The 27,795-nt window shown below is 40.5% G+C and overlaps 1 protein-coding gene and 1 long non-coding RNA gene across 7 annotated transcripts in view; both read right to left on the bottom strand.

The window, feature by feature from the left end:
* Positions 1-1,951: 1,951 nt before the first annotated feature.
* On the bottom strand, positions 1,952-4,135 carry LOC117507388. The gene is made up of 2 exons (XR_004559705.1): positions 2,192-4,135; positions 1,952-2,158 (listed from the first exon to the last, which is right to left on the bottom strand). It is a non-coding gene; the product is annotated as an uncharacterized LOC117507388 (long non-coding RNA).
* A 3,145-nt stretch (positions 4,136-7,280) lies between these two features.
* The window catches only part of LOC117507349 (SWI/SNF-related matrix-associated actin-dependent regulator of chromatin subfamily D member 3), a 103,608-nt gene continuing 83,093 nt past the window's right edge, over positions 7,281-27,795 (bottom strand). For all 6 annotated transcript variants that reach the window (XM_034167216.1, XM_034167207.1, XM_034167199.1 and 3 more), the window contains 7 exons: positions 26,059-26,160; positions 25,729-25,890; positions 25,248-25,345; positions 23,897-24,032; positions 11,762-11,884; positions 9,376-9,477; positions 7,281-9,264 (listed from right to left, as the gene is read on the bottom strand). In XM_034167216.1, the coding sequence (XP_034023107.1) occupies positions 9,211-9,264; positions 9,376-9,477; positions 11,762-11,884; positions 23,897-24,032; positions 25,248-25,345; positions 25,729-25,890; positions 26,059-26,160 (777 nt within the window). In that variant the 3' untranslated portion in view covers positions 7,281-9,210. The remainder of the gene's footprint in view (positions 9,265-9,375; positions 9,478-11,761; positions 11,885-23,896; positions 24,033-25,247; positions 25,346-25,728; positions 25,891-26,058; positions 26,161-27,795) is intronic.

A 27,795-nucleotide genomic window follows, 5' to 3' on the forward strand; every position in this document is an offset into this window, starting at 1 on the left:
AGCACAATGCCACAGATGTCGTAAGATTTGAGGGAGCGTGCAATTGGCATGCTAACAGCAGAAATGTCTACCAGAGCTGTTGCTCGTGTATTGAATGTTCATTTCTCTACCACAAGCTGTCTCCAAAGGCGTTTCAGAGAATTTGGCAGTACATCCAACCAGCCTCACAACCGCAGACCACGTGTAACCACACCAGCCCAGGACCTCCACATCCAGCATGTTCACCTCCAAGATCGTCTGAGACCAGCCACTCGGACAGCCGCTGAAACAATCGGTTTGCATAACCTAAGAATTTCTGCACAAACTGTTAGAAACCATCTCAGGGAAGCTCATCTGCATGCTCGTCGTCCTCATCGGGGTCTTGACCTGACTCCAGTTCGTCGTCGTAACCGACTTGAGTGGGCAAATGCTCACATTCGCTGGCGTTTGGCACGTTAGAGAGGTGTTCTCTTCATGGATGAATCCCGGGCAGATGGCAGACAGCGTGTGTGGCGTTGTGTGGGTGAGCGGTTTTCTGATGTCAATGTTGTGGATCGAGTGGCCCATGGTGGCGGTGGGGTTATGGTATGGGCAGGCATCTGTTATGGACAAAGAACACAGGTGCATTTTATTGATGGCATTTTGAATGCACAGAGATACTGTGACGAGATCCTGAGGCCCATTATTGTGCCATACATCCAAGAACATTACCTCATGTTGCAGCAGGATAATGCACGGCCCCATGTTGCAAGGATCTGTACACAATTCTTGGAAGCTGAAAATGTCCCAGTTCTTGCATGGCCGGCATACTCACCGGACATGTCACCCATTGAGCATGTTTGGGATGTTCTGGACCGGCATATACGACAGCGTGTACCAGTTCCTGCCAATATCCAGCAACTTCGCACAGCCATTGAAGAGGAGTGGACCAACATTCCACAGGCCACAATTGACAACCAGATCAACTCTATGCGAAGAAGATGTTGCACTGCATGAGGCAAATGGTGGTCACACCAGATACTGACTGGTATCCCCCCCAATAAAACAAAACTGCACCTTTCAGAGTGGCCTTTTATTGTGGACAGTCTAAGGCACACCTGTGCACTAATCATGGTGTCTAATCAGCATCTTGATATCGGAGCGCCTTGGGGCAACTGTTTGTTGTGATTTGGCGCTATATAAGAAAAAAGTTGATTGATTGATTGATATGGCACACCTGTGAGGTGGGATGGATTATCTCAGCAAAGGAGAAGTGCTCACTATCACAGATTTAGACTGGTTTGTGAACAATATTTGAGGGAAATGGTGATATTGTGTATGTGGAAAAAGTTTTAGAGTTCATCTCATACAAAATGGGAGCAAAACCAAAAGTGTTGCGTTTATATTTTTGTTGAGTGTATATAGCGCTTTTCCATCTGCATCAGACGGTCAGGGTGCTGTCATACAAGGCGCTCACTACACACCGGGAGCAATAGGGGATTAAAGGCCTTGCCCAAGGGCCCTTAGTAATTTTCCAGTCAGGTGGGGATTTGAACCCATGATCTTCTGGACTCAAACCCAACACCTTAACCACTAGACCATCACCTCCCCTATGCTTGTAGTCTTACAGTTTAACATGAGGGAATCTTCTGGCGCTGCATGTTTTCAGACACATCCAGTGGCGACTCCAGAGGATCCTTACATTGTAAAGCTTGTATGCTACATACACATTGTAAATTCACATGCAAGACAACAGACAGAACTACAACTAATAATTTCATGGCTAGATTGGAAACCGGTGGTAGTATCAGTTAGAGAATGGTGGTGTGACAAATAGGCTGAAAATTCTAAATGTTAATGTTGTGGAAGGTTTTATGGGGCTTGCTGAAATTCTTAAAGGTTGTGGTGGGGGAGTTACAGCCCCAAGAAACATCACCCTGGAGCCACCCATGTCTACATCAAGAAGGTGAAAATAAAAACACTTTAGACACTGTGGCATTTACAAACTTTGGCAAGCGCTTCTTTATTTACATCCAGGCTGTCTTGTAGTGTCACAGCTGTTTTCCCTTTATGTTTTTCCGTCTCTTTTCGTAGAACCAAATCGGTTTGTCGCGGATACACAGTATAACGTAGACGTCTTTGTGTTGGTGCAAACAGCAGCTCCCACTCCTCAGAGACACATGCACGGCGCGGGAGAAAGCTCTCAGAGCACCACAGACAGCAGCATGATAACATTTTGTCAAATATTCTGACACCAGAGCGCTCAAACTGAGGCCGCCTGGGGGTTACAGCTTCTAGTTTCCTCCACCAGAGGGTGCAAGTGAACCAGTGAGACTGAGAACAATGTCAATGCCCTGGCAGTACAAAAAACAAAACCTAGACAGGATTTTAGGACTACTTTTATCTCTACAGAGTGCAGTTAATATAACTTAAAATCTTGGTCTAGTAAAAACAATTCTAAAAACAACAATAATAATAATAATAATCACACCAACAGTAAGTTGCTGGTAGGGCATACTGTATCATTTTTGGGAAAAAAAAAGTTCCAGAAGGCATTTCAGCCAAACCAACTGTGGCGAGGCTGGGTGCTTACCACGCACACTGCTTAGCCACCTTCATATATTTACAGGTTACAGGTTTAAATGTATTAAATGGTGTGCATGGAGCATGCATAGGTCGCGGTGCAGTCGTCCAATCACGTCGTGTATGCTGGGATTAGAATTACAGCACAGTGCAAAGAAGGTTCCAGCTGAGAAAATCTGACATCACAACATATACTTACAAGTCGAGTGTCGTTTCAGATAAACAGTGAGACTGCTGCGGATAATACGGTGACACTCGGGAAGGGGTCAAAGGTCATACTCAGTTACAGCTTCAGTCTCTTCAAGCGGTAGTAATGGGGGGGGTTCCAGACAGTACACAGAGGAACACCAACGTGCTCCCATGATGCTCCACGTAAAACACACAGTTATGTACCGTACAGGTGACCCTCTAGCGGGGAAAGACATATTTACATTCACATCTGTAAAAAAAAAAAAAAAAAAAAATACAAATTCATGTAACAAAGGGTTTGCAAAAAGTGGCAGATTTCCAAACCTGGGCAAAATGTTGATTAAAGCTGGAGTCCCTTTAGATTTCTTATGATTTACAGGTCAAACAGGATTTATATTCAGCATTATGGGTTTACTTCTTGGTATACAAATAAAGAACTCACATTTTTATATCACCAATATGATCAAAACTCATCTCGACTGTAAGATACTTGGAATTTTGACCATGTGGGGTTAAAATACAGAAACAACACGCCATAACACTTTCTGTGGCAACATTATAGATTGGGGAGAGGGGGCTCACTTCTGCCTTTCTTCAGTTTACTCAAGATTTTTTCAAGGAACACAAAGTAAATTCAGTGAAAAATCAAAAGGGACTACAACTTCACAATAAAACTTTTTAAAGGGGTCTTGTTGCACATTTTCATCAAGCTAACAGAAGCAACAACAAAAAAACTATCCTAAAAACTCAAAGGACACAGCCAGAATGTTGCAAAATTAAATAAGAAACTCATCCTTTTGAGTTAACTCTTCCTCTGCTTGGTGTGAAAATTGCAGCATCTGGGCCAGACCACCTTCAGCCAAGCACGTGCCGTGGCAGCCGGGAGTCCAGCGGAATTACCGAAAACTTTGAACACGCTCAAACCGGTACGGGTCGAACCGAAATTTTTCAACTTGGCCCAGCGGTACACTGAGCCATTCATGAGCTGTAAAAAAAAATGCCAGTCTGGAGAACTTTGTGCTGAGCTCAGCCATGTGTGAGAACTGCTTTTTTGAATTGGCACGCCCCTATTTGTGTCTGTCTCTCAGTCCATGTTGACATCTCAGTTCAGACATGGAGTCCTGTGACATACGTCACGGAACTGTACCCATAGCCATTTAAAACCAAACTTTTAACAGCAGTGTTGTTTCTACATACACATTTATAAAAGTGTTTTTTTTTTTTAGCATGCTTAACACAAAACCCCAACCATAAAAGGGGATTAAAAACATTTTCAAACTATGACCCCTGTAAAGTTCAGGTTCAGGATAGCTTCAGTGACGTTTGCTACAAAGCACAATTCACACACACGACCAAAAGCTCACTCATCAGAATTTTCTTATTCTCAAATTGCACAAATTGTGGCAGTTTAATAAAAGGGAACATCTTGTACTCATAATAATAATAATAATAAAAGAATCAAGTAAGTTTTTGCAACTCTGATTAAACCCAGGTCTGGATTATTGCCAGTTTGCAGCGATTATGTACTCTTCTTCCTGTTGCAGCCTTTGGTAACAACTTCAGGACAAACTCACTCACGTATGACACAATACGACAAAGAAGAACGACTCCCAAACCCGCCAACGTGTTTCTCAAGTACCAACACGTATCAGTACGTGGCTGCATTCACATCACTCGCCTTAGTGTTCAGTTCTAACCATTTATTTAACTCTTCTTTTGCACCGTACGGAGCACGAAGTTTCAGTGAATGCTTAACGACACGAACCGAATGAGACAAAAGGCGTCTTTCCTGCAGGAAGAAGTGGTGAACGAGTGCATAAATGACACAGAAATGTGAGCAAATTTAGAGCCAAATGAACTTATCTTAAAGAGCTGGCTGTGTAAAACTACTTTTATCATCACTAACGGCAAACCAAATGAGGAACTGATCCAAGATCAGAACAATCAACAGAAAACAGTCAAAATGAACAAGATGACTTTAGCAACAAAAGCTTCCAAATAGCCTGAAAATGAATGATAAAATGAAAAGCCAAAACAAAAAACACAGATCTTTTATGTGACCAGATCCAAAACAGCCGATTCCATAAAAAGAAACTTCCTCGCGTCACTAGTTACTGTTGAATTATAATTCACGTGAAAATCAATACTTGTGATTTTTCACACGAAAAGCCAGGAATAATTAGTCCATGCCACTTCAGCCTGCAATGTGAACACAGCCTATGTCAGGTTTTTTGTGATGAACATTTATGTGAAGAATTATAACAATCAACACTTCTTCTAAATTAAAAACACTTTTTTTTAAACAAACATACTGACCTGTTGAACTAGTTTAGAAGATAATTCTGTACTTTAAGTTCAGTTAGTTTCTACTGTTAGCATATAACACTAAAACTAGACAAAACTGGTGGCTTCAAATAACAATTCAACCCAATGTGTGAAATGAATGAAATCCAAACCTCTGGATTATAGCTGGCGTTGGCATGATTCCCGCACGCCAACGCCTCTCGCTAATCTCGACTTTGCTGGTGTCACTAATCAGTCTGAAGATGCAAACACACTGAAACCTGTAATAACAGAATCACTGAATGGGTCCAAACGGAGCTGAGAAGCACTGTGACAACTGGGGAGCGCGAGATGGTGTCATTCTGTTACATCATGTTTGTCTCTTTGAGATGTGGAGCAACGCATGCTGCAGCCAGTTGACTTCATTAGTGACATATTTAGACAGCAAACAGCAGTGACGAGGACAACGGTGTAATCATGTGGTCCGAGGGGTCAACTGCTAAGCGTACAAGCACTTAGGAACAACGTCCTCACAGTCCTGCATGGATGAAATATGCAACAGGTGGCTGAGTTCCATGGATGCACCTGTTTGCTGTCGTGTGAAAACCTCCTCTTTAGCCAACTATGACCCATTCTTAAAAACGAGGGTCCCATCTGCCACCCGGCACAAATGAAGTGTGACCAATGCTCAGGACGTGTAAGCAGCGACTAGCATTGGACTCATTTGCGCATCCATTGGTGTGCTGGTTTAAAAATGTAACATGCTCAGGGCCCACAGAGCACCGAAACCTGGCTTAAAGTCAAGCACCGAGTCATTCTGGTATGTACATGGAGAAATACTCAGACACGCCTTACATAAAGCAGGTTAACGATGCATGCACTCTTCTTGTGCATACAATGGGCCTCATGTATCAACATTCCGCGCTTGTGGCGTAAATTTCCGGTGTAAATTTGAAGTACACAAAAGTTGCCGTGACATGTATCAAGCAGTGCGCACCTGCCCATTTCCGGCGTACGCCTGACGTGACCTTGATAAATGTGGCGGGTGAAAACAATATAAATAAATAAATATTCAGACTCCGCTTCAGACACACCCTCATTTCACGACATAGAAGCCAGGAAGACGGCAAAGAAAACGAACCTCACCAATCACGACGCGTGCCAATAGAGCGTTAAAAGCGGCCGTCGTATTGTTTTGTAGTATAATTAAAAAAGTGTTATTCTCTTTTTACGTCAGTAATTCTTGACGTGGATATTTTGCCAGCTCAATTAATAAGACGCCTTATTTTTCAGATTTCTTTATTTTTTAAATTTATTTCTTTATTTATTTTATGTTAAACGAATGGAGAAAACAAAACCTGATTGCAGCACAGGCGAAGGGAATGACAACACTACAGTTGTAATTATCAATTTCATTGTCTAAAGCGATCACACCACATAAAGTTAAGCTCAGCGCTGCTCTGGCTCCAGGCTCGAAGTCTGGAGAAAAAGGCGAGCAGCGCTTTCTTTGCGGTCAGCACTGTGGCCACAGATCGTGCTCCATAGACCAACAATCCCGCAAAAGCGGGATTTGTATTAATTATTATGTAGTATAATCAAGAAAGTGTTATTTATGTAACATATGCATTGATTTGTGTAATGGCACTGTTTATCATGTTGATCATTTTCATTTTTATGTGGATTCCAGTGCTGGTTCCTCTCGACTTGGTGTATATTTTCAGCGCACCGTACGTCAACGATCACAGTGATAAATGCCAAGTAGCGCAGCCATTTTGGCGTACACCCCATATACGCTCAAATATCGCCGTACGCAACGTTGGTACATGAGGCCCAATGAAACAACTATCAAACAAAATTAAACACTAATGGAAAAACACAAGACATCACCTTCCTGTGTCACTACTTCACCTCAGGGAGCTTTGGTGGCTTCTCTCCACTGGAGCACAGTGACCCAATTCGTTAATGGTCCAGAAAACCTTTCAATTGATACAGCGCCATGAGCCACAGACAAAGGATGACAGACTCTGGTGTATTTCATGTTAAGCAAAGCATACCCATGACTAATTAAGCAAATAAATTAAACCTCTGAGCTGTATTTTACAGTCAGATTCCGCCCCCTCTAAGTGGCAATGTAGAGTTGGATCATCAAGTTCGGGCTCGAACATTTTTCCAAACTGTGTTTAAGTTACAGTTACAGTTCTTACTTTGTGTCAACAATAATGAACTGATATCTATTGGTGTATGGTTAAAAAATTGACTTTCCCCCCCCCCCACAATCCCTCCCCTTTTATTTCCTGCATATTGTAAATGTTCATCATTCAAAGGCAAAATATCAACCTCAAAATTCTAGTTTTCCCCCGTCCTGGCATTGTTCTTGTTTGGAAACGGCACACGTGGCACTGCTGCACAACAAAAAAAAAAAACTTTCAGGTGTAAAAAAACAAAACAAAAAAAAACTGGATTTACAGATGCTATGACAAAAGAGGTCGTTTTGTGGTATGTTCAATTACAGATTCTGGGATAAACATTCATTCATTCGAATAGTATGATTTGGGGCAACTGTCTAACCTCGCATGTCTTACAAATCCACACACGTTCATTAATCACTTCCCACAGGCTTTCACAGAGCTTATATTTACTACAGTTGCATTATTTTTTATTTTAAAAAGTGATATATTTGCAATTTTTTTTTTCCCCAAAAGGTTGCAACAGTTTTAAACAGGTTATGATATTTTTATATGCAATAATTTCTATAAATCCTGTGAAGTGGGAAAATGATGATGAATTATTTATTGTCCCAAACCAAATCTAAACCCCGTGGCTTGGTTTACATATTAATATTAAACACTCGTTTGTTAATACTTTTAAAACTGGTTCTCCAAAGATATAAATGGTTAAAAAGTAATGAATCCAGGTCAGAGCAGGACCTGTAGGGATATTTGAGAGAAACATAGCTGCACACAGATCTGGAAGAAGATTGGATTAGTTAAAGCTACAGTGTGTAGGATTTAGTGTCATCTAGTGGTGAGGTTCCAGATTGCATTATACCACTTCAACTGTGACAATGTGCTCCCCATGCCCCCCAAAAACCCCCACTAAAACTATAGACAGAAGAAAGCAATATACACAGCTAGTAAATATAGATGACCAGATATTCTGCTGGGAAGAACACATGATAAAATCTTTTGCTGGATATCTGCTGGACAGATAAAACAACATTCACACCGGTCTATTGTGTCAGTCCTCAAAATTAGCATCAGTTACAGGGAGAGTGTTTTTACATGATTCACCGGGAAGACTAACGTTTTACATGGTCAGACTGTCTAAGGTAATCTGAGGTCTGAAAGTTAAAAATAAATATTTTACCAGTAATAAAATTAGCTGTAAATTTGCAATATACTGCAGAAGTAAAGGTGGTTTCTAAGAAGTGGATTTCAAAACAAAATAAATTTTTGTCAATTTAGTGGAAAATCAAAGGTACCCTTAGTTTAGCCTTAATGCTATTGTGTTTTCAGTATAGCGTTCATCATGATATATAAATAATTAAGAGGTCAAATTATAAAAATCGCTAACTGGGCAGCATGCTAATGGTATCAGTTAAAGAAGCCAAACAAGTTTGTTTTGGAGATGGGCACTTGCTAACTAGTCAAGCTAGCAGGCGTAGCGAGCCAAGAACTGGGCTAGGCTAGTTAGCAAGCTACGTTGCTACCTAAATAAGTTATTTACTTGAAAGGAATGCATTTCTACTATCAAGTTTTGTCTTAAAACTAAATGCAAACTGTAGTGAAATGTTTTTGAAGCAGCTCAGTCAATACAGCAGTAATTTACAAAATCTTATGTGTCATTGGTAGTGAACAAATTCATGTTACTTCACCACAACGGAGTCTAATGTAAAATATTCACATGGAATCTTACATTTTGATTGTATACAAGTATTTCTCCTCATTGGGGAAATCCTCATGAGTCCAAGCAATTTACAATTACTGTCGCGGTCTAAATGGCTGCAATTTATTTATTTGAAGGAGGCGGGTCCAACAGTAAGAGTAAGGAAGGTGTGATTCTCCACAATGAAAGTCATTGTGTCCACATTTTAAAGGTATGAGGTTTTCACACGACAGCATTGACACTCCCACGCCCATGTTCTATTCAAACGTACACGTCACTCTTATATCAGCCGGAGTTCCGGAGGGGCTTTACTTAGGTGTTACGGACAGCTAATGCCTGTTCCAGCTCCTGCCTCCTCTGCTGGATCTGTTCAGGGCAAAAAAAAAAAAAAAAGAAAGGAAAAAGCATAAAGACATCACCTGATAAGCAGTGACAAGATGACATGAATGTAAATGACACTTTACGCTATTTTGTCACCTTGCAGTAGAAATAGCGGCTGACGGCTTCCTGAGACCAGGGCTCATGGTAAAACTCCGCCCTCCTCTCCTCTTCAGGGTTTCCCACCACATCAGTCATCAACTACAGCCAGTGAGAAGACAATTGTTAACAGTGGGAGCGTCTCACACTACAAACTGAACATTTACTATAGTCACTAATTTGCAGCACAGACAAAAAGTTTTGGTACCCTCCCCAGGCATACGTTCTATCCTTTTTTTTAAATTACGTTTTTTTGTTCTGTTGTATATTTTGTCCCGTATTTGCCCACACAGTGGACATCATGTGTCTTCCTGTGGTTGCTATCTCAAACTGCTAGCTGGGCAGAGCGCAGCAGCAAATGCATGATGTGTCCGTTGCTCAGAAGACAACCTCCACCTATTCAGCCTCAGCTGTTTGTAATTTCAACCATTTATTTAACATCCACTAGCCATCCAACAGGCAGCAGACACATCTTTGCGATATCACATTGGCAACACACAGTTGTTTTTTTTAATTATCTGGAGTATCAAGGCTCATCAAGGTACATCATCTTGTACCTCATTGGTGAGGTACAAGATGATGTGGATTATTATTTTTTTTTTTTTTTTGCATTTTCTGTTGTGGTGGGGCATTACAAGGTTTGTCAGTCTTAATTAGGGGTAGATATCGAAAACCGGTTCTGGTTAAGTATCGTTAAGACATGATTCAATCCACCAACATCAATAGCCTTTTTGCTTAACGATTCCCTTATCCATCTTTCAGTTCACATTACGCAGGAGCAGCTCTTGTTTTTGAGGGTGTTTATCAGGAAAATTATTATTTCTGTACGTTGATTGCACACCCACTACTACTACAGAAGCTGTAAGTCCGCAATTTCTTCATTAACCCCGTCAAAGCCATTGAAAGATGTCAATTGTGAGTCACCTTTGTGCGGATTAAAATCACTAACTGGGATTCTTGTCTTGTTGCGGGCAAGAAACGAGAATCGTCTTCTGTTCCGTTCCTGTTTTGTGGGATTAACTGCACAGCTCCAAACACTGTGCAGCTCTGCCGAGTAAAGTTGGAAAGAAAGATTTTGGTCGGAATTGATAACTTCAAAGCGAATCGCCGTTTTAATTCAAATGAAATCTCTTTCCAAATGCTGTAATATAGACAATATAGACAACAAACTATAAAAGACCAAAACCGTTTTTGTCTCCCAAAATGAGACGTCCTCCGTTCTTTAGGAATTACATTGATGTTGATGACCTCAGCTCAGAGGCTATGGAGTTAACATTTGTCTCATTAAAACCTGAAAGGAAATGCTTTTGACAAAAACTACAGATTTTGTTTATTTCTATCAACGATCCACCATGTACAGATTTTATTTATGTCCAGAGATCAAGGATCAGTGACCAATTTCATATTTATTTACTTTAAGACTCACTAAAATGTTGACATAGAAAACCTGTAAAGCCTACTTTTAGTACAGAAACTTCACAGGAGGTATTGATAAGGGAATCGATAAGGAATCGGTCAATAATGGCATTGATAGATAATATCTTATCAATACCCATCCCTAGTCTTGATTAGGTGCATCATTTGAAGTACATCTATTGAAGTACTTGCAGGAATGACTCATAAAGTGAGAAGTTCAGCTTTCCTGACTTCAGGTCGTCTTCGTATGGATTGGTTTCTGCATAAACTTCACTCTGTGTCTGAGCAACAGCAGAAATAGTTGTTTTGCCTTCTGTTGTAGGATTCTTCACCACACAAGTTTTTTCCTTTCCTGGTCCCAAAGGGTTTGAAACAAATCACGCATTTGTTTTTGCCTAGAAAATGAGATGTCTTCTCTGGCGGATCATCACTCATAAAGTCTCTATGTTAGGGTCGAAGATTTATAAAGGGCTAAACAACATACAGATTATTATTATGTCTGAAAGGCAGAAATGGGAAACCTGCATTTTATTTCTCACTTCATCACTCTTACTAGCTCCAAATAAAAAGCTGCACTCAGGTAACAAATGTGAAGCCGGCTCTTAACAGGTTAATTCAGAAAAAAAAGTGTTTTCATGGTAGTTTTTTAATATGTTTAGGTATGTATTTGTTAAACCTACATTCATGCCATATTTCATGAAATTAGGGTCATTTTGACACCTTTATGACACATACTGCTTAAAAATGACAATTCAATTTTTTGAGGTTTTTCAAAGATCGTTAAAAAATGAAAACCCACACACACAAATGCAAGCAAAAAGAGCTTGAAACAGTTTTTTTCCACAACCATCCATTTCATGATCCATAGAGTCCAAGGGTTAAGAAAAATATGGCTGTAATTCGTTGGACAGTTACTCAAACATATAGACCTCTTTCTGAGGTTCAGTGCAGCACTGTAAGAGAACCAGACCTTGAGGTCACGGCTCTGGGACTTCAGCCAGTCCTGGATGTAGCCTTTGGGATCTCTGGAGAAACTCAGCATGAAATCCCTCTGGATCTTGAGCTGGTTGATGGACTCAATGGTCTCATGGATCTGGAAGGACAACAGTACAATAAATAAACAAAAAGTCCACACTGACATGGAGAATGTAATCTCCTGCAGGGAATAAAAGTATCAGGCAACAATGACAGATTTGAGATGCAAATTATGCAAATTATGGATTTATATCCTAGTAAGGCACACGCATAGTTTAAATCAAATCAAATCAATTTTATTTATATAGCGCCAAATCACAACAAACAGTTGCCCCAAGGCGCTTTATATTGTAAGGCAAAGCCATACAATAATTACGGAAAAACCCCAACGGTCAAAACGACCCCCTGTGAGCAAGCACTTGGCGACAGTGGGAAGGAAAAACTCCCTTTTAACAGGAAGAAACCTCCAGCAGAACCAGGCTCAGGGAGGAGCAGTCTTCTGCTGGGACTGGTTGGGGCTGAGGGAGAGAATCAGGAAAGACATGTTGTGGAAGGGAGCAGAGATCAATCACTAATGATTAAATGCAGAGTGGTGCATACAGAGCAAAAAGAGAAAGAAACACTCAGTGCATCATGGGAACCCCCCAGCAGTCTAAGTCTATAGCAGCATAACTAAGGGATGGTTCAGGGTCACCTGATCCAGCCCTAACTATAAGCTTTAGCAAAAAGGAAAGTTTTAAGCCTAATCTTAAAAGTAGAGAGGGTGTCTGTCTCCCTGATCCGAATTGGGAGCTGGTTCCACAGGAGAGGAGCCTGAAAGCTGAAGGCTCTGCCTCCCATTCTACTCTTACAAACCCTAGGAACTACAAGTAAGCCTGCAGTCTGAGAGCGAAGTGCTCTATTGGGGTGATATGGTACTATGAGGTCCCTAAGATAAGATGAAACCTGATTATTCAAAACCTTATAAGTAAGAAGAAGAATTTTAAATTATATTCTAGAATTAACAGGAAGCCAATGAAGAGAGGCCAATATGGGTGAAATATGCTCTCTCCTTCTAGTCCCTGTCAGTACTCTAGCTGTAGCATTTTGAATTAACTGAAGGCTTTTCAGGGAACTTTTAGGACAACCTGATAATAACTAATTACAATAGTCCAGCCTAGAGGAAATAAATGCATGAATTAGTTTTTCAGCATCACTCTGAGACAAGACCTTTCTAATTTTAGAGATACTGCGCAAATGCAAAAAAAAGCAGTCCTACATATTTGTTTAATATGCGCATTGAATGACATATCCTGATCACAAATGACTCCAAGATTTCTCACAGTATTACTAGAGGTCAGGGTAATGCCATCCAGAGTAAGGATCTGGTTAGACACCATATTTCTAAGATTTGTGGGGCCAAGTACAATAACTTCAGTTTTATCTGAGTTTAAAAGCAGGAAATTAGAGGTCATCCATGTCTTTATGTCTGTAAGACAATCCTGCAGTTTAGCTAATTGGTGTGTGTCCTCTGGCTTCATAGATAGATAAAGCTGGGTATCATCTGCGTAACAATGAAAATTTAAGCAATGCTTTCTAATAATACTGCCTAAGGGAAGCATGTATAAAGTGAATAAAATTGGTCCTAGCACAGAACCTTGTGGAACTCCATAATTAACCTTAGTCTGTGAAGAAGACTCCCCATTTACATGAACAAATTGTAATCTATTAGATAAATATGATTCAAACCACCGCAGCGCAGTGCCTTTAATACCTATGGCATGCTCTAATCTCTGTAATAAAATTTTATGGTCAACAGTCTTGCTTGCCTCTACTGGTGGTTGGCTCTCACTGCGGTATTGTATCACTTCCTGTTCCGGAGCACAGCGGTGTTTTGCTGTATCTGTTAGCTGTTTAATCTGCGCAGTTAGATTGATGTAGTTAACTAGATAATGATTTGTTTCACAGTGTAATCTTCACGTGCCTTAACTAAAGCACTCCCTCTGCTGAATCACCTCTAAATTATTTACACATTATTCACTTTGTGTGTTTTTAGGAATCCACTAGCTTAGCGCAGCTACTAGATCTTAGCCGATTTAGCATGGCGGCTTCTCCTGTCTCTCCCGCACTTTTCTGCTCTGGGTGTGAAATGTTTAGTTATTCCTCGGCCTCCTTTAGCAGTAATGGTACTTGTAATAAGTGTAGCTTATTCGTACCTTTGGAGGCCAGGCTGGGTGAATTGGAGACTCGGCTCCGCACCGTGGAAAATTCTACAGCTAGCCAGGCCCCTGTAGTCGGTGCAGACCAAGGTAGCTTAGCCGCTGTTAGTTCCCTTCCAGCAGATCCCGAGCAGCTGGGAAAGCAGGCCGACTGGGTGACTGTGAGGAAGAAGCGTAGCCCTAAACAGAAGCCCCGTGTACACCGCCAACCCGTTCACATTTCTAACCGTTTTTCCCCACTCGGCGACACACCCGCTGAGGATCAAACTCTGGTTACTGGCGACTCTGTTTTGAGAAATGTGAAGTTAGCGACACCAGCAACCATAGTCAATTGTCTTCCGGGGGCCAGAGCAGGCGACATTGAAGGAAATTTTAAACTGCTGGCTAAGGCTAAGCGTAAATTTGGTAAGATTGTAATTCACGTCGGCAGTAATGACACCTGGTTACGCCAATCGGAGGTCACTAAAATTAACATTGAATCGGTGTGTAACTTTGCAAAAACAATGTCGGACTCTGTAGTTTTCTCTGGGCCCCTCCCCAATCGGACCAGGAGTGACATGTTTAGCCGCATGTTCTCCTTGAATTGCTGGCTGTCTGAGTGGTGTCCAAAAAATGAGGTGGGCTTCATAGATAATTGGCAAAGCTTCTGGGGAAAACCTGGTCTTGTTAGGAGAGACGGCATCCATCCCACTTTGGATGGAGCAGCTCTCATTTCTAGAAAACTGGCCAATTTTCTTAAATCCTCCAAACCGTGACTATCCAGGGTTGGGACAAGGAAGCAGAGTTGTAGTCTTACACACCTCTCTGCAGCTTCTATCCCCCTGCCGTCCCCTCATTACCCGATCCCCGCAGAGACGGTGCCTGCTCCCAGACCACCAATAACCAGCAGAAATCTATTTAAGCATAAAAATTCAAAAAGAAAAACTAATATAGCACCTTCAACTGCACCACAGACTAAAACAGTTAAATGTGGTCTATTAAACATTAGGTCTCTCTCTTCTAAGTCCCTGTTAGTAAATGATATAATAATTGATCAACATATTGATTTATTCTGCCTTATTATTCTGCCTTACAGAAACCTGGTTACAGCAGGATGAATATGTTAGTTTAAATGAGTCAACACCCCCGAGTCACACTAACTGCCAGAATGCTCGTAGCATGGGCCGAGGCAGAGGATTAGCAGCAATCTTCCATTCCAGCTTATTAATTAATCAAAAACCCAGACAGAGCTTTAATTCATTTGAAAGCTTGACTCTTAGTCTTGTCCATCCAAATTGGAAGTCCCAAAAACCAGTTTTATTTGTTATTATCTATCGTCCACCTGGTCGTTACTGTGAGTTTCTCTGTGAATTTTCAGACCTTTTGTCTGACTTAGTGCTTAGCTCAGATAAGATAATTATAGTGGGCGATTTTAACATCCACACAGATGCTGAGAATGACAGCCTCAACACTGCATTTAATCTATTATTAGACTCAATTGGCTTTGCTCAAAATGTAAATGAGTCCACCCACCACTTTAATCATATCTTAGATCTTGTTCTGACATATGGTATGGAAATTGAAGACTTAACAGTATTCCCTGAAAACTCCCTTCTGTCTGATCATTTCTTAATAACATTTACATTTACTCTGATGGACTACCCAGCAGTGGGGAATAAGATCCATTACACTAGAAGTCTTTCAGAAAGCGCTGTAACTAGGTTTAAGGATATGATTCCTTCTTTATGTTCTCTAATGCCATATACCAACACAGTGCAGACTAGCTACCTAAACTCTGTAAGTGAGATAGAGTAGCTCGTCAATAGTTTTATATCCTCATTGAAGACAACTTTGGATGCTGTATCTCCTCTGAAAAAGAGAGCTTTAAATCAGAAGTGCCTGACTCCGTGGTATAACTCTCAAACTCGCAGCTTAAAGCAGATAATCCGTAAATTGGAGAGGAAATGGCGTCTCACTAATTTAGAAGATCTTCACTTAGACTGGAAAAAGAGTCTGTTGCTCTATAAAAAAGCCATCCGTAAAGCTAGGACATCTTAGTACTCATCACTAATTGAAGAAAATAAGAACAACCCCAGGTTTCTCTTCAGCACTGTAGCCAGGCTGACAAAGAGTCAGAGCTCTATTGAGCCGCGTATTCCTTTAACTTTAACTAGTAATGACTTGATGACTTTCTTTGCTAATAAAATTTTAACTATTAGAGAAAAAATTACTCATAACCATCCCAAAGACGTATCGTTATCTTTGGCTGCTTTCAGTGATGCCGGTATTTGGTTAGACTCTTTCTCTCCGATTGTTCTGTCTGAGTTATTTTCATTAGTTACTTCCTCCAAACCATCAACATGTCTATTAGACCCCATTCCTACCAGGCTGCTCAAGGAAGCCCTACCATTAATTAATGCTTCAATCTTAAATATGATCAATCTATCTTTATTAGTTGGCTATGTACCACAGGCTTTTAAGGTGGCAGTAATTAAACCATTACTTAAAAAGCCATCACTTGACCCAGCTATCTTAGCTAATTATAGGCCAATATCCAACCTTCCTTTTCTCTCAAAAATTCTTTAAAGGGTAGTTGTAAAACAGCTAACTGATCATCTGCAGAGGAATGGTCTATTTGAAGAGTTTCAGTCAGGTTTTAGAATTCATCATAGTACAGAAACAGCATTAGTGAAGGTTACAAATGATCTTCTTATGGCCTCATCTCTGTGCTTGTTCTGTTAGACCTCAGTGCTGCTTTTGATACTGTTGTTGACGATAAAATTTCATTACAGAGATTAGAGCATGCCATAGGTATTAAAGGCACTGCGCTGCGGTGGTTTGAATCATATTTATCTAATAGATTACAATTTGTTCATGTAAATGGGGAATCTTCTTCACAGACTAAGGTTAATTATGGAGTTCCACAAGGTTCTGTGCTAGGACCAATTTTATTCACTTTATACATGTTTCCCTTAGGCAGTATTATTAGACGGCATTGCTTAAATTTTCATTGTTACACAGATGATACCCAGCTTTATCTATCCATGAAGCCAGAGGACACACACCAATTAGCTAAACTGCAGGATTGTCTTACAGACATAAAGACATGGATGACCTCTAATTTCCTGCTTTTAAACTCATAAAACTGAAGTTATTGTACTTGGCCCCACAAATCTTAGAAATATGGTGTCTAACCAGATCCTTACTCTGGATGGCATTACCCTGACCTCTAGTAATACTGTGAGAAATCTTGGAGTCATTTTTGATCAGGATATGTCATTCAATGTGCATATTAAACAAATATGTAGGACTGCTTTTTTGCATTTGCGCAATATCTCTAAAATCAGAAAGGTCTTGTCTCAGAGTGATGCTGAAAAACTAATTAATGCATTTATTTCCTCTAGGCTGGACTATTGTAATTCATTATTATCAGGTTGTCCTAAAAGTTCCCTGAAAAGCCTTCAGTTAGTTCAAAATGCTGCAGCTAGAGTACTGACAGGGACTAGAAGGAGAAAGCATATCTCACCCATATTGGCCTCTCTTCATTGGCTTCCTGTTAATTCTAGAATATAATTTAAAATTCTTCTTCTTACTTATAAGGTTTTGAATAATCAGGTCCCATCTTATCTTAGGGACCTCATAGTACCATATCACCCCAATAGAGCGCTTCGCTCTCAGACTGCAGGCTTACTTGTAGTTCCTAGGGTTTCTAAGAGTAGAATGGGAGGCAGAGCCTTCAGCTTTCAGGCTCCTCTCCTGTGGAACCAGCTCCCAATTCAGATCAGGGAGACAGACACCCTCTCTACTTTTAAGATTAAGCTTAAAACTTTTCTTTTTGCTAAAGCTTATAGTTAGGGCTGGATCAGGTGACCCTGAACCATCCCTTAGTTATGCTGCTATAGACTTAGACTGCTGGGGGGGTTCCCATGATGCACTGATTGTTTCTTTCTCTTTTTGCTCTGTATGCACCACTGTGCATTTAATCATTAGTGATTGATCTCTGCTCCCCTCCACAGCATGTCTTTTTCCTGGTTCTCTCCCTCAGCCCCAACCAGTCCCAGCAGAAGACTGCCCCTTCCTGAGCCTGGTTCTGCTGGAGGTTTCTTCCTGTTAAAAGAGAGTTTTTCCTTCCCACTGTCGCCAAGTGCTTGCTCACAGGGGGTTGTTTTGACCGTTGGGGTTTTTCCATAATTATTGTATGGCCTTGCCTTACAATACAAGGCGCCTTGGGGCAACTGTTTGTTGTGATTTGGCGCTATATAAATAAAATTGATTTGATTTGAACAGTATCAAAAGCAGCACTGAGGTCTAACAGGACAAGCACAGAGATGAGTCCACTGTCTGAGGCCTTAAGAAGATCATTTGTAACCTTCACTAATGCTGTTTCTGTACTATGATGAATTCTAAAACCTGACTGAAACTCTTCAAATAGACCATTCCTCTGCAGATGATCAGTTAGCTGTTTTACAACTACCCTTTCAAGAATTTTTGAGAGAAAAGGAAGGTTGGAGATTGGCCTATAATTAGCTAAGATAGCTGGGTCAAGTGATGGCTTTTTAAGTAATGGTTTAATTACTGACACCTTAAAAGCCTGTGGTACATAGCCAACTAATAAAGATAGATTGATCATATTTAAGATTGAAGCATTAATTAATGGTAGGGCTTCCTTGAGCAGACTGGTAGGAATGGGGTCTAATAGACATGTTGATGGTTTAGAGGAAGTAACTAATGAAAATAACTCAGAACAATCGGAGAGAAAGAGTCTAACCAAATACCAGCATCACTGAAAGCAGCCAAAGATAACGATATATCTTTGGGATGGTTATGAGTAATTTTTTTCTCTAATAGTTAAAATTTTATTAACAAAGAAAGTCATGAAGTCATTACTAGTTAAAGTTAAAGGAATACTCGGCTCAATAGAGCTCTGACTCTTTGTCAGCCTGGCTACAGTGCTGAAAAGAAACATGGGGTTGTTCTTATTTTCTTCAATTAGTGATGAGTAGTAAGATGTCCTAGCTTTACGGAGGGCTTTTTTATAGAGCAACTGACTCTTTTTCCAGGCTAAGTGAAGATCTTCTAAATTAGTGAGACGCCATTTCCCCTCCAACTTACGGGTTATCTGCTTTAAGCTGCGAGTTTGAGAGTTATACCACTGAGTCAGGCACTTCTGATTTAAGGCTCTCTTTTTCAGAGGAGCTACAGCATCCAAAGTTGTCCTCAATGAGGATGTAAAACTACTGACGAGATAATCTATCACTCACAGAGTTTAGGTAGCTACTCTGCACTGTGTTGGTATATGGCATTGGAGAACATAACAAAGAAGGAATCATATCCTTAAACCTAGTTACAGCGCTTTCTGAAAGACTTCTACTGTAATGAAACTTATTCCCCACTGCTGGGTAGTCCGTCAGAGTAAATGTAAATGTTATTAAGAAATGATCAGACAGAAAGGGGTTTTCAGGGAATACTGTTAAGTCTTCAATTTCCATACCATAAGTCAGAACAAGATCTAAAGTATGATTAAAGTGGTTGGTGGACTCATTTACATTTTGAGCGAAGCCAATCGAGTCTAACAATAGATTAAATGCAGTGTTGAGACTGTCATTCTCATCATCTGTGTGGATGTTAAAATCGCCCACTATAATTATCTTATCTGAGCTAAGCACTAAGTCAGACAAAAGGTCTGAAAAATCACAGAGAAACTCGCAGTAACGACCAGGTGGACGATAGATAACAACAAATAAAACTGGTTTTTGGGACTTCCACTTTGGATGGACAAGACTAAGAGTCAAGCTTTCAAATGAATTAAAGCTCTGTCTGGGTTTTTGATTAATTAATAAGCTGGAGTGGAAGATTGCTGCTAATCCTCCGCCTTGGCCCGTGCTACGAGCATTCTGGCCGTTACTGTGACTCGGGGGTGTTGACTCATTTAAACTAACATATTCATCCTGCTGTAACCAGGTTTCTGTAAGGCAGAATAAATCAATATGTTGATCAATTATTATATCGTTTACTAACAGGGACTTAGAAGAGAGAGAGCTAATATTTAATAAACCACATTTAACTGTTTTAGTCTGTGGTGCAGTTGAAGGTGCTATATTATTTTTTCTTTTTGAATTTTTATGCTTAAATAGATTTTTGCTGGTTATTGGTGGTCTGGGAGCAGGCACCGTCTCTACGGGGATGGGGTAATGAGGGGATGGCAGGGGGAGAGAAGCTGCAGAGAGGTGTGTAAGACTACAACTCTGCTTCCTGGTCCCAACCCTGGATAGTCACGGTTTGGAGGATTTAAGAAAATTGGCCAGATTTCTAGAAATGAGAGCTGCTCCATCCAAAGTGGGATGGATGCCATCTCTCCTAACAAGACCAGGTTTTCCCCAGAAGCTTTGCCAATTATCTATGAAGCCCACCTCATTTTTTGGACACCACTCAGACAGCCAGCAATTCAAGGAGAACATGCGGCTAAACATGTCACTCCCGGTCCGATTGGGGAGGGGCCCAAAGAAAACTACAGAGTCCGACATTGTTTTTGCAAAGTTACACACCGATTCAATGTTAATTTTAGTGACCTCCGATTGGCGTAACCGGGTGTCATTACTGCCGACGTGAATTACAATCTTACCAAATTTACGCTTAGCCTTAGCCAGCAGTTTAAAATTTCCTTCAATGTCGCCTGCTCTGGCCCCCGGAAGACAACTGACTATGGTTGCTGGTGTCGCTAACTTCACATTTCTCAAAACAGAGTCGCCAATAACCAGAGTTTGATCCTCGGCGGGTGTGTCGCCGAGTGGGGAAAAACGGTTAGAAATGTGAACAGGTTGGTGGTGTACAGAGGGCTTCTGTTTAGAACTACGCTTCTTCCTCACAGTCACCCAGTCGGCCTGCTTTCCCGGCTGCTCGGGATCTGCTGGAGGACAGCTAACGGCGGCTAAGCTACCTTGGTCCGCACCAACTACAGGGACCTGGCTAGCTGTAGGATTTTCCAAGGTGCGGAGCCGAGTCTCCAATTTAAAACACCTTGGCTAAAAACTTTCAAACCTGTTGCACATGTTCCATTTTTTCAAACATAATGCACCTTCACTCAGAATGCTGAATTTATTAAGATACAGGTGCATCAAAAAAACAAAAAAACAAAAAACAAATCCACAATTTTTTGCCAAGTATTTTGGAAAGTGAAAACTGTATCTGTTCTAGATTCACTAAAACTAAAATGTCTCAATCATTTTTTTAATTTAAGTGTTGATAATTATGGCTTATAGAGCCCCCCCACAAAAAAAGATAATGTGTATGTCAAAATATTAGAATATTTCATTTCAAGTCACTATTTTTGCAGTATAAATACAATGAATCTATCAGTCTGGTTCAGTACACACAATCACAAGCATGACACTCACTGACACCCTTCACAAAAAAGACTAAAGGTGGCTTGACACTTGCACAAATTTGGTTCCCACAGGGGCACACAAGATTGTGTGTCAGTGAGTAAACTCCCTGTAAACTGTTGTAAACTGTGCGTGGCTCTGTGCCAGTGGGCAAAGAAAATTTTTGAAATGTTCAAAACGTCTGACACGCACTAATTTCATGAACTAATCGTGAAAGTTGCACAATCTATTCGAGAACACTGTGTGTCAAAGCGTTTCATTGCCGCAGTGCATCTGAACGATTATGACGAGATGTCACATCTATAATAAACATAAATTTACAGATATGTTATATAACTCATAAAGAAGGAATGAAAATGCAACAGTTTTACCAATCTATTACAATATAAATATTATAAATAATTTTCTTTCGGACAAAATTCCAACTGCGTTCTTCACCGCATGATGCGCACGAGACTGTCATGATTTTGGCCTGATCTGGGTGTTGAACTCATTTTTCCCCTCCTTTCTGTTCTCTTTCTACCCCAGCTTTGAGTTATTAGTTTTATTTTCATCCTGGCTTATTCTCTGTTATGTTGTTACTTTTTACTTTGGCCTTTCGTTCTGTTCTAGTTTTCTTCAGTCAGTTGTGTTTTCATTTATTGTTCATTAATTTATAATTTAGTTGTCATCTGCTTATTTTTGCTGTGCACATTTCTGTTATCTGTAGTGCTTTCATGTCAGGTTTTGTTATCACTTAGTCTTGTAGTTTATTTCTCAGTCTGTTCCAGTTTAGTTTTGTCTTAGTGTTTTATTTCTTATCAGTTTTTGTGCAGTTTATCTTCTGTGTTTAGTATCTTCTGGTTTGCTTTTCAGTCCTGTTCAAGTTATTACTTGTTTCCTTTGTATAATAATTAGTTATCATGTCAGTAATTCTTTTCATTGCTCACTTACACCTGTCTGTCTCATCCTGTCTTCATCTGCACTCATTTCAGTTCTCATGTATTCACACCCAGTTTCACTGTAATCACAGTCTCTCTCTGATCACCGCACTCTTGCCCTGCACTTCACATCTCTGCACCTGCCTCATGTCTGTCTTTCACTTTGTTTCTGTCCGCTGTTTTCTTTCACTCTCACTCTTGGCACCTGATCACACATCTCTGTGCACTTTCTTCCTCCCCATCTTGCACAGTGTTAAATCTTTGTTCATTAGCCACACCCCTTTCTAGATTGTTCCTCACTTGCACCTTGTTAACTCCTGTCTTATGTAATCTCCTCCCAGCCACCACGCCCCTGCTCGTTTGTTGTCTTTGTACACTCACCAGCTCTGTATCCAGTCCTGTTTTTTGCTTGCCGTGTATTCTGATCCTGCTTTGTATTTTTGACTGCGCCTTTTACCTCATCTCTGATGTCTGTGTCTGCTCGTGCTTCTGAACCCTGCTTATCCATGACTGTGTTTTTGCCTGACCCTGTTTGTGCTTCTGCTACGCTGATTGATCACCTGTGTACCGAACCTGAGCCCAACTTAAAGACCATGATCTCTTTTACATCCAAGCCTGCTCTGGGAGTCTGCATTGTGGGTCCTTCCGCTTCAGGTGCCTGGCACCCGCTGAGCATGATAGAGACAACCTGCAGCTGTAGATAATTTCTCTGTGATTCTGAGAGCAAATGTGTCATGAGCTACGAAATGATTATTGTATAGAGTGCGGCATTCAGCAGGACAAAGTGCGGTGCCCAGCAGTACAAAGCGGGTCGCACTGGCATGATGAATTGCGTGAATGTATGGGGATCAAGTTCCTGCAATTGTCAAGGTGGCCACAGACCGTCATTGCTGAAAGGGCTGGCTGTTCAGAGTGCTGTATCACAGCATATTTATGTAAAATTGACTGCAACTAAGAAGTGTGGTTGGAAAAGATGCACAAGCAACAGGGAGGACCACAGACTTGAGAAGATTGTCAAGCGAAGCTGATTCAAAAACTTGAGGGAGGTTCACAAAGAGGACTGAGGCTGGAGTCAGTGCACACAGACATGTCCAGGAAATGAGCTACAAGTGTCACATTCCTAGTGTCAAGACACTCCTGAACCAGAGACAATGTCAGAAGTGTCTGGGCTAAGGAGAAAAAGAACTGAACTGTTGCTCAGTAGTCCAAAGTCTGCTATTCAACTCAAAGTAAATTTTGCATTTCATTTGGCAATGGAGGTTCCAGAGTCTGGAGGAAGAGTGGAGAGGTGCAGAGTCCAAGTTGCTTGAAATCCAACATGAAGTTTCCACACTCAGTGATAATTTGGGGTGCCATGACATCTGCTGGTGTTGGTCCACTGTGTTTTATCAAGTCCAAAGTCAATCCAGCCATCTATGAGGAGATTTTAGAGTCCTTCATGCATCATTCTGCTGACGAGCTTTATGGAGTTGGTACCTGGCAGGAATTGGTACCTGCCTACAGTGCCAAAAGTACAAATAACGGGTTTACTGATCATGGCATTACTGCACTTGACTGGCCCCATAGATTCTCTATTCTTTATGGAGTATTGTCTTACAGTGATACACATCAATAAAGCAAAGTGTGAATAAATCCAGATCGAGAAGCTCACCTTGTTGTCCAGTGAAGCGATTTCCTGCTGGTTGGCGGTGGACAGGAGGAAGCTGCTCATCTGACTCTTCAGCGGATCTTCAACCTCCACGTCGATGTCATAGCACGCCGTCTTTTTCTGGTCGTTGGGGTCCACGCTGATGCAGTGGCCAAACAAAGAGAGGAAACCGGGAGGAAATGAGAACAAATCACCATCGAGAGTTTGTGTTAATTTTGACACCTGTGTTTTTTTTTTTTATTATTTAATCTTGTGTCAAATGTAACCTTTTTAGTTTTAGTCATATTTAGTAATTTACTTCACATACCATTTTTATTCAGTGAGGTTTTAGTCGACTAAAAGTCTGGTCATTTTAGTCTGGTTTCAGTCAAGACATTTTAGTCTTTGATTAAAACAATTAGATTATTCCTGATTACCATTTCAGTCAATATAGTGTTTCACATACCTGAAATAAGATTAGATTAGATAGAACTTTACGGATCCCTTGGGAAGACTCCCTCAGGGAAATTGAGAGACAAGTGTCAGGTAATGTTACCTGACAAAATACACTTATTAAATGACTGAAGGTTTGTGATGTTTTTCCCCGATATGTTAAATATGCTAGGCTTCCCTTCAGATACAATTAGACATTTGGTTTTCTATTCAGTCTCATGACATTTAAAATGGGACCAGATGTCAAGCCTTTTCTTCCAAACGACCTGTTCACTCCATGCAGTTTGGTGTTGCAGCCACAAGGTGGCAGCAGTAGCACAAGGAAATAGAACTGTCTTCCTCGATGGCTACGGCAACATTCTGAATGCAGTTTAATGTTTGTAGACAGAAGTAAAGGCAAACAATGATTTATTTAAGTTTTTTATTTCATGCAAAACATTTTAAGTCTCATCTTTTTTGGTCAACAATAACGCAGATTAATAATGTTGTCAGTCACACTATTGTCTCATCTTCGTCATGAAAAAAAAAGGTCGATGAATATATTTCATCCTGTCTGACAAAATTAACACCATGGAGAGCACAACATGCAGATCCAAATCAGAACCTGGATTAGAATATAATCTCTGATGGAGAGTTCACTCTATGAAACATGATACACAAGCATGTTTTTAAAATATACTGTTGGAAAATGCAAAAAAGAAAAAAAAAATCTAATAAAATTGAATTTAATTTCTGAGGTCATAATGAGGAACAAACCAAATTGCTTGAACAAATCTATATTTCAGTAAAATATTGCATAACATTTTGTCTTTGGACGAAAAATAACAACAGAGACCTAAAGATGACAGGTTCTGTTCAGGAAAATGTGGAAAAACACATAGTACTAACTGGACAGAGTACTAATGGAATAATGGAAGTGTACCTGATGACATGGTTGATGACGATGGGGTCAGGCGGTAAAAGGAGGTTAGTGAGGCGCTGTGGGATCTCAGAGAACTTCAGCCGAGGGCAGTCAAAAATCTGTATTGAATGTTTTAAACATACGTGGAAAAAGGCTCAATGCACAAAAAACCAAAAAAAACTGTTTATCTACAAAGTGCAGAATTATTTTAGATATCTTATGCATTTTGCAGTAAAAATCAGTTTTTAAATGATTTAATGAAATAAACCTCTTTCAGGCTTTGAATACAGGAACTGATTTATAATAAATGAAGTTGCCTGCAGAAAACATAAAATTACTGGTTCATCTGGTCTGCAATGAAACAGAAATCAAAATCAATGTAAGAATTACTGCATTTCTTTAAATAAACAGCAGAGGTCAATAGATCTCCTGTTACTTGTGTGGTCCCAGTGAAATCAGATGACTTATTTGTGCAAAGCAACAACTGCAGTCAGTCTCACACCTGCTGGAAGTACTTGTCACAGTTGATGTACTCCTTATCGTGGGAGTCCTGCAGTTTGTTGGTCTTGACGTACTGCCAGAGCGCCTGAATGATGCATGAGCGAGTCTGAGTGTGGATGCCAAGCAGGCGAGCCAGGCGCGGGTCTAGTTTAAACTGGGGAGGCTGTGGAGACGATACGCATTATATATAAAAAAAAAAATGCTTCAACTCATTGATTAATCGTGTTCCACTGGCCTGGAAGCAGATGTTAAGCTTTAAAAATAAGTGTTAGGCTTTAAGTCTGCAGCAACAACTAACCCCACAGTGACAGAGGCTATGTAGCACCCTCACCTGGTAGTCCAGCATCAGCAGCAGGGTGCAGCGAACGCTCACGTCTCCCGGCCGCTTCACCTGGAAGCCATCTGTCTCTTGGGTGGTGGGTGTGCGATGCCACTACGGAAACAAAAGCCACCAAAGTTTGACTTTTCACAGTCGACTCTGAATCAGTAGATTCGAGGTTGCAGATGCTCGTCCTTGCTGATCAGTTCTCACTTCTTCAGAGAGAAGCAGCGTGTAAAATCGCAAGATCGTCATCATCACGAATTTGTTTGCATACAAGATCCGGATTAATTACTCTCTTGCATTTCCTAAAAACTCCAGACGACAGACGAGTCAAACCTGAGTGGAAGCATTTGAAGTTATAGTGTTCACAATAATAGTAGTGCTATGTGACTAAAAAGATTAATCCAGGTTTTGAGTATATTTCTTATTGTTACATGGGAAACAAGGTACCAGTAGATTCAGTAGAGTCTCACAAATCCAACAAGACCAAACATTTATGATATGCACACTCTTAAGGCTATGAAATTGGGCTATTAGTAAAAAAAAGTAGAAAAGGGGGTGTTCACAATAATAGTAGCATCTGCTGTTGACGCTACAAACTCAAAACTATTATGTTCAAACTGCTTTTTTAGCAATCCTGTGCATCACTAAACTAGTATTTAGTTGTATAACCACAGTTTTTCATGATTTCTTCACATCTGCGAGGCATTAATTTTGTTGGTTTGGAACCATAATTTTGCTTAGTTACTAGTGTGCTTGGGGTCATTGTCTTGTTGAAACACCCATTTCAAGGGCATGTCCTCTTCAGCATAAGGCAACATGACCTCTTCAAGTATTTTGACATATCCAAACTGATCCATGATACCTGGTATGTCATATATAGGCCCAACACCATAGTAGGAGAAACATGCCCATATCATGATGCTTGCACCACCATGCTTCCCTCTCTTCACTGTGAACTGTGGCTTGAATTCAGAGTTTGGGGGTCGTCTCACAAACTGTCTGCGGCCCTTGGACCCAAAAATAACAATTTTACTCTCATCAGTCCACAAAATATTCCTCCATTTCTCTTTAGGCCAGTTGATGTGTTCTTTGGCAAACTGTAACCTCTTCTGCACACATCTTTAATTTAACAGAGGGACTTTGCAGGGGATTCTTTCAAATAAATTAGCTTCACACAGGAGTCTTCTAACTGTCACAGCACTTACAGGTAACTCCAGACTGTCTTTGATCATCCTGGAGCTGATCAGTGGGTGAGCCTTTGCCATTCTGGTTATTCTTCTATCCATTTTGATGGTTGTTTTCCATTTTCTTCCATGCGTCTCTGGTTTTTTTGTCCACTTTAAACCATTGGAGAACATTGTAGATGAACAGCCTATAATTTCTTTCACCTGCGTATAGGTTTTCCCCTCTCCAATCAACTTTTCAATCAAACTACGCTGTTCTTCTGAACAATGTCTTGAACGTCCCATTTTCCTCAGGATTTCAAAGAGAAAAGCATGTTCAATAGGTGCTGGCTTCATCCTTAAATAGGGGACAGCTGATTCACACCTGTTTGTTCCACAAAATTGACAAACTCACTGACTGAATGCCACACTACTATTATTGTGAACACCCCCTTTTCTACTTTTTGTTTTTACTAATAGACCAATTTCATAGCCTTAAGAGTGTGCATATCATGAATGCTTGGTCTTGTTGGATTTGTGAGAATCTACTGAATCTACTGGTACCTTGTTTCCCATGTAA

Source organism: Thalassophryne amazonica, chromosome 1 (assembly GCF_902500255.1).
Source record: "Thalassophryne amazonica chromosome 1, fThaAma1.1, whole genome shotgun sequence".
Lineage (NCBI taxonomy): Eukaryota > Metazoa > Chordata > Actinopteri > Batrachoidiformes > Batrachoididae > Thalassophryne > Thalassophryne amazonica.